Consider the following 4,916-nt stretch of genomic DNA (forward strand, 5'->3'; position numbering starts at 1 on the left):
ATTCATGAGTTAATGAGATACAGTATTGATAAAAACTATGGCAGTTTGGATTTTTTGTGTATATGAATTATTGGAGAAGTTATTGAAATTGGTTACGACAGTTAGTAGTGAAGCATTGTTTTGTTAATTCTGATATTAAATGTTTTCCAACTGGTTTTGTACTCTGTTCATTATGAATTAAGAGGTACAAGGTACCCAGATTGGTTAAGTTTGGGGGAATTTTGTCTATTCATGTGTGTGCTTTATGTTCTTGGTTCTCACGGATTGTACCAACTCGTTTGTACCACTTTTTAGTTATGGGAGTTAGTAGTTAAGGTTTGTTTTGTTCATTGTTTTGGTTGTGGAAATCATTTAGTTGAAAAGAGTTTCACATCATTTTAATGTACTTTAATGTGTAACATGCAAGAAGCATGAAATGTGTGTTTGAAATCTGAATTTTTCCAATCTTAGAATGGTTAAGTTGATTTGATGTGATTTTGGGTGATTACAATGCACGATTTTCATTGTGTTTTGGTCAATTTTTTTTTTTATATAGTGTATTTGTTGAAATATGTAGTCCTTATTGTTTAAATTTGTTTATCTTTAATTTGGTTAGGTTCATCATACATGGCTGGGAAACGCAAAAGGAAAGGGGGAAATGAACCCGTAAAGAAGGATGTCACCCCCGAGCCGAACGATAATGCGGTTGCTTGGAGAAATTTCTTGTAAGTTTTGAATGATGGATAGTTGTTTACTCGTGTGATTGATGTTTAACATTTATTTAATTATATATTTGATTGAATTTATGTCCATATGTAGCAATGCGAACTACAAAGCCCTTCGAGCAGCTGAGAAGGGATTAACTGAGAAAGAGGTTTGATGTCAACTGTTACTTAATTTTTTTATATCAATTGTCCGTAATTGACCTAGGGTTGTTTGACGTACTTTAAGATTCTTTCCATGTACTCTGTAGTTGATGTAAGTTTGCCTCATATTACAGGCTACCGACAAATTGAAAGTGCAATATAAAGGTTTCACCGACGAGGAGAAGTCTGAGTGGAGAAGCTATGACCCTAACCCTAATCCCGCTAAGAAGGCGGTGCAAACAAGGGGGAGGAAACCAAAGGCAGCTGATGCCAAGGGGAAGAAAGTGGAGGTGGATGAGGAAGAGGGTGCTCCTGAAAGTGAAGAAGCATCTATGTACGGTCGATGCTCCTTCAACCGTTTAATGAGGATTTGCAAGAACACGAACTGGAGCAGAAAGATGTGATCCAAAATGCTGGATTTGGATCATTCATCAGAGAGGATGCACCATACGTTGACACCCGACTAGTGAGTTGGTTAATCAAACATGTTGACCCAACCACTAGCATACTGGATTTGTATGGGAGGAAAATTCACTTATCTGCCGCGATGTTCGGAGATGTTATGGGGGTGGACGACGGAGGGGATCCTGTAGTCACCGAGGGTGATAGTGACACTCGATATCTGGAGGAGATATTGAACGTTGTCGAGTACACCGTGTCCTTGACAATGTTGGAGAAATCTTTGTTGGAGTGCGTTGAGGCAGACAGCCTATTTCTGATTAAATTTTCTTTGGTGGTCATAGGGACAGTCCTTGCGCCGAAAACGGGGGTCGATATCACTTCGGGGTACTTGCACTCCCTTAGGGTTACCAGGGACATTCGCCACAAGAACTGGGCGACTGCGGGGTTCAGGTATCTGATGAACTCAATTTTCAGATTCCGAAATAAGGCCACGAAGAATGTATCCGTCGCACCTTATTCCTCCAGGTACATTGATTTTGTTATCTTTCAATTATGTAAATGTGTTTATTCAGTTTATAATATAATATTGTCATTTATTAGTCGAATGTATTACTAATACATTGTTTGTTTGTGACAGTTGGTGTACTTGACTCACGTGGAGTGGAACTTTGGATATGTGGACCGAACAGTGCTCCCTGTTGATTTTTGGGGTAGTAAACAATGTAAGTCCGCTTACAAATTTGTGAAAGACAATGGGGGTCCCAACAGCGACAAGGTACATCGAATTTTGGTTACAATGTGGTAATGTGATTTCAGTTGATATTAATTATTTTGGGTTTGAAAAATTAAATTTGTTATGTTTAACAGATAACGCTCACTTCGAATCCCGTAATGCGCAACTACTACTCCGACTCGGAAGGAAGAAAGAGCAGTGACCACTTTGTCAGCTCTATCAACGAGTTGAAGGAGTACATCTCGAATGAGTTAAAGTCTCAGTTGAGATCATTTTCTTTGAAATTTATGGACAAAGGAGAAGGTGTAGGTGGTATTGACCGAGAGTTGGAGGAGGATGCTGCTGCGAAAACGGGGAAGAAGGCGGAGTGCAGCCAGGCCGTGGAGGAGTCACCGTTGAAGTCCCCTGTCCGTTCGAAGACTAATGTTGTTGGTCTATCCGACGAAAATGTGGTGGATTCTGTAAGTACGCCTTCACTATCTGTTACAAAATCTGTTGAAGATGAAGGTGCTGCACATAAGACCTTCGACGATGAGGACTTTGATATAGTCGAAGTGGCATCTTTCTGGAATAAAGGCAAAGCCCTCGTCAAATCAAAGAAGACACAGTCGGAGAATGTGCCTTTAATTGAGGATGACTTCAACGATAAGGCGTACGAGCAATTCATTGAGTCGGGCAGAACTGTTGTCGGGCCTTTCAAGACGAAGGAAGCGATCCCCCGTAACCAATATGGGTTTTACAAGTTTATTTTTAGCAACACGTTAGATCCGGGGTAAGTAAATGTTATTTTCGTATTTCTCATTATGATATACTTGTAGAAATTTTTAATAACAGTTACATTGATTACAATTGAATCAGATATGTGCTTGCGAAATTTCGAAAGTTTGAAGTGGATAGGAGGTGCATGGCATCGTTGCGACCGATGCGAGAAGTTGAGGGATCCGTAAGTGTCAAAGTATTAACTAAATATGTATCATTTATTGTACATGTGTAAATCATATTTCATTTTGTTGCAGATCATTGACTATTTTTCTATACTAATGAACAAGTACGAACGTGATAGTCGATTACCTGACCAACCTCGTGTTTGGTACATGCCCACTCGCATCTCGGTAATTGCTTTGCTGTACAACTTATTTTAAATTTTGTAATTCAGTTTGGTTGTAATTTCTGTTACTTGACAAGATGAACAATGCTTTTGCAGCAAAAAACTCTCGGTTCGTTTAATGTGAAGAGGATTGCGAAAGACCGGGAGTGGTCAAAACTGTTTTACGAAGACAACTTGGAAAAATGCGTCAAGGTACTTTATCATATACACATGGTCGTTCTTAATTGTAATTTTGAAAACTGAGATATGTTAGCGATGCATATTGGTCATTGTAGTGTCGAATATCTATATGGTCTGTAATTTCAATTTATTTTTGACTTTATTGTTCCTCTATTCAATTGTAGATGTTTGTGCCGGTGTTGACTCTAGAAGGTGCACCACATTGGTTTGGTGCCGAAGTAAATATGAAGTCCAAGGTTGTCTCATTTATGGACTCCCTACACACCGCAATGAATGAGAAGTATCGTGTGGAGGCTACGAAAGAAATGGTAAACTTGCAAAGTTTCATTGTTTGATGTGAATAACTCATTCTTCATTGAATCTAACTAATTGTATACGTTTGCAGTTGTCGACGTTGGACCTTTTGTTTGAGGAGAATAGGTCGAAGAATGTGACTTTCGTGGATTTCAGAATTGACAGGAAAGATCGCGGGCTTCCTCAACAAGACAATGACCGAGATTGCGGTGTATACGTCATGAAGTACATGGACGCTGTGGCCAATGAGGAAGAAGTAGTTGATGAGGTATACCACTTTTTAAATATTTCAGAATGTACTACGCAAGTTTGATTGAGATTAACGTTGTGTAATTTAAATTTTATTCGGTGTATTAGAGTTAATTACATTTTTTAAGTTTTTGTTTTTGTTTCTGTATTGTGGCACAGTTTCACCCGGTTGAGGCACGTTTGGAAATCGCTGCGAGGATCATAACTGATGAACAAAATGAAATTCGTACCAAAGTGGTTGAAGATCGTAGGGCTGCACAAGGCAGCTCATTTGCATCATCCTCGGCCCCTTTGCGTAGTCCGTCAAAGTCTCCACGCGATCCTCGGTTCAGTACAGCGAAGTCTCGCAATGCAAACATGTTTCCCCCGTCAAGAGCCTCCCCTAGGCTTCAGTCTACCAAGACTAAGATTTCATATGGTGAATAGTGTGTGAAAAACACTTGTGTTATTAATAGGTTGTGTTATTAATAGGTCGTGTTATTAGTGTGTTGTGTAGTTTGGATTTGGGAGCATAGGTTGTGTTATTTGTGTGTTGTTTAGTTTGGATTTGGGAGCATTTGGATTTAGACATCTGTTTTTATTAGTTCACGTTTGGAACTGGTTATTATGTTCACAGACTTGTGTTTATTTTAGTTTTGACAATATATTAAACCATACTTAGCAAATCTTTGTACTCACACCATAACAACTCTTACAATGTACCCATACTTCAGAAGTAGTTGATTGTACTTCACAGAAATTATTTAACCAGAAAACAAAGGTGACTTCTTAATTTTCTTTATTTGTTTTTTTGGTGAAGAGGTGACTTCTTGTTAATTATTTGAAGGAAATCATGTTACTTGCCTAAACCCTAAACCCTACTTGCCTAATCTTACCAAATCTTTGTAGTCATTAAACTTTAAACCGAATTTTCCTTAAACCGTATTTTCAAAACACATGTACTATAACATTACAAATAACGACAAAGGTCACATGTTAATTGTTTGATGTTAGTTACCAAATCTTTGTACTCATTCAACTTTAAACTGAGTTTTGAGAACATTTTAAAAAAAAAGAGTGAAACCATACCATATCAACTCCCATTACTCTAACCAAATGTAAATAA

At 38.2% G+C, this 4,916-nt stretch overlaps 2 protein-coding genes across 2 annotated transcripts; both read left to right on the plus strand.

Moving 5' to 3' along the window:
* Window positions 1–489: 489 nt before the first annotated feature.
* Window positions 490–1,249, plus strand: LOC133037077 (uncharacterized). The gene is made up of 3 exons (XM_061113891.1): window positions 490–704; window positions 799–853; window positions 980–1,249. The coding sequence occupies exons 1-3, from the start codon at window positions 607–609 to the stop codon at window positions 1,247–1,249; spliced, it is 423 nt and encodes a 140-aa protein (XP_060969874.1). The 5' UTR covers window positions 490–606.
* Window positions 1,250–2,948: 1,699 nt separating this feature from the next.
* On the plus strand, window positions 2,949–4,476 carry LOC115704155 (uncharacterized). Its single transcript, XM_061114324.1, has 5 exons — window positions 2,949–3,092; window positions 3,185–3,280; window positions 3,433–3,576; window positions 3,654–3,830; window positions 3,971–4,476. Exons 1-5 carry the CDS (start codon window positions 2,949–2,951, stop codon window positions 4,235–4,237), a joined length of 828 nt encoding a protein of 275 aa, XP_060970307.1. The 3' UTR covers window positions 4,238–4,476.
* Window positions 4,477–4,916: the final 440 nt, after the last annotated feature.

The sequence above is a fragment of the Cannabis sativa genome, chromosome 4 (assembly GCF_029168945.1).
Source record: "Cannabis sativa cultivar Pink pepper isolate KNU-18-1 chromosome 4, ASM2916894v1, whole genome shotgun sequence".
Classification (NCBI taxonomy): Eukaryota; Viridiplantae; Streptophyta; class Magnoliopsida; order Rosales; family Cannabaceae; genus Cannabis; species Cannabis sativa.

What these genes read in the sequence shown, in the direction of transcription:
- LOC133037077 (XM_061113891.1), top strand. Translation starts at nt 607, where the DNA reads ATGGCTGGGAAACGCAAAAGGAAAGGGGGAAATGAACCCGTAAAGAAG. An exon ending in GTTGCTTGGAGAAATTTCTT is followed by an intron (nt 705 to 798) that starts GTAAGTTTTGAA and finishes GTCCATATGTAG; the next exon opens with CAATGCGAACTACAAAGCCC. An exon ending in AGGGATTAACTGAGAAAGAG is followed by an intron (nt 854 to 979) that starts GTTTGATGTCAA and finishes CTCATATTACAG; the next exon opens with GCTACCGACAAATTGAAAGT.
- LOC115704155 (XM_061114324.1), top strand. Translation starts at nt 2,949, where the DNA reads ATGTATCATTTATTGTACATGTGTAAATCATATTTCATTTTGTTGCAG. An exon ending in ACATGCCCACTCGCATCTCG is followed by an intron (nt 3,093 to 3,184) that starts GTAATTGCTTTG and finishes ATGCTTTTGCAG; the next exon opens with CAAAAAACTCTCGGTTCGTT. An exon ending in AGGAAGAAGTAGTTGATGAG is followed by an intron (nt 3,831 to 3,970) that starts GTATACCACTTT and finishes ATTGTGGCACAG; the next exon opens with TTTCACCCGGTTGAGGCACG.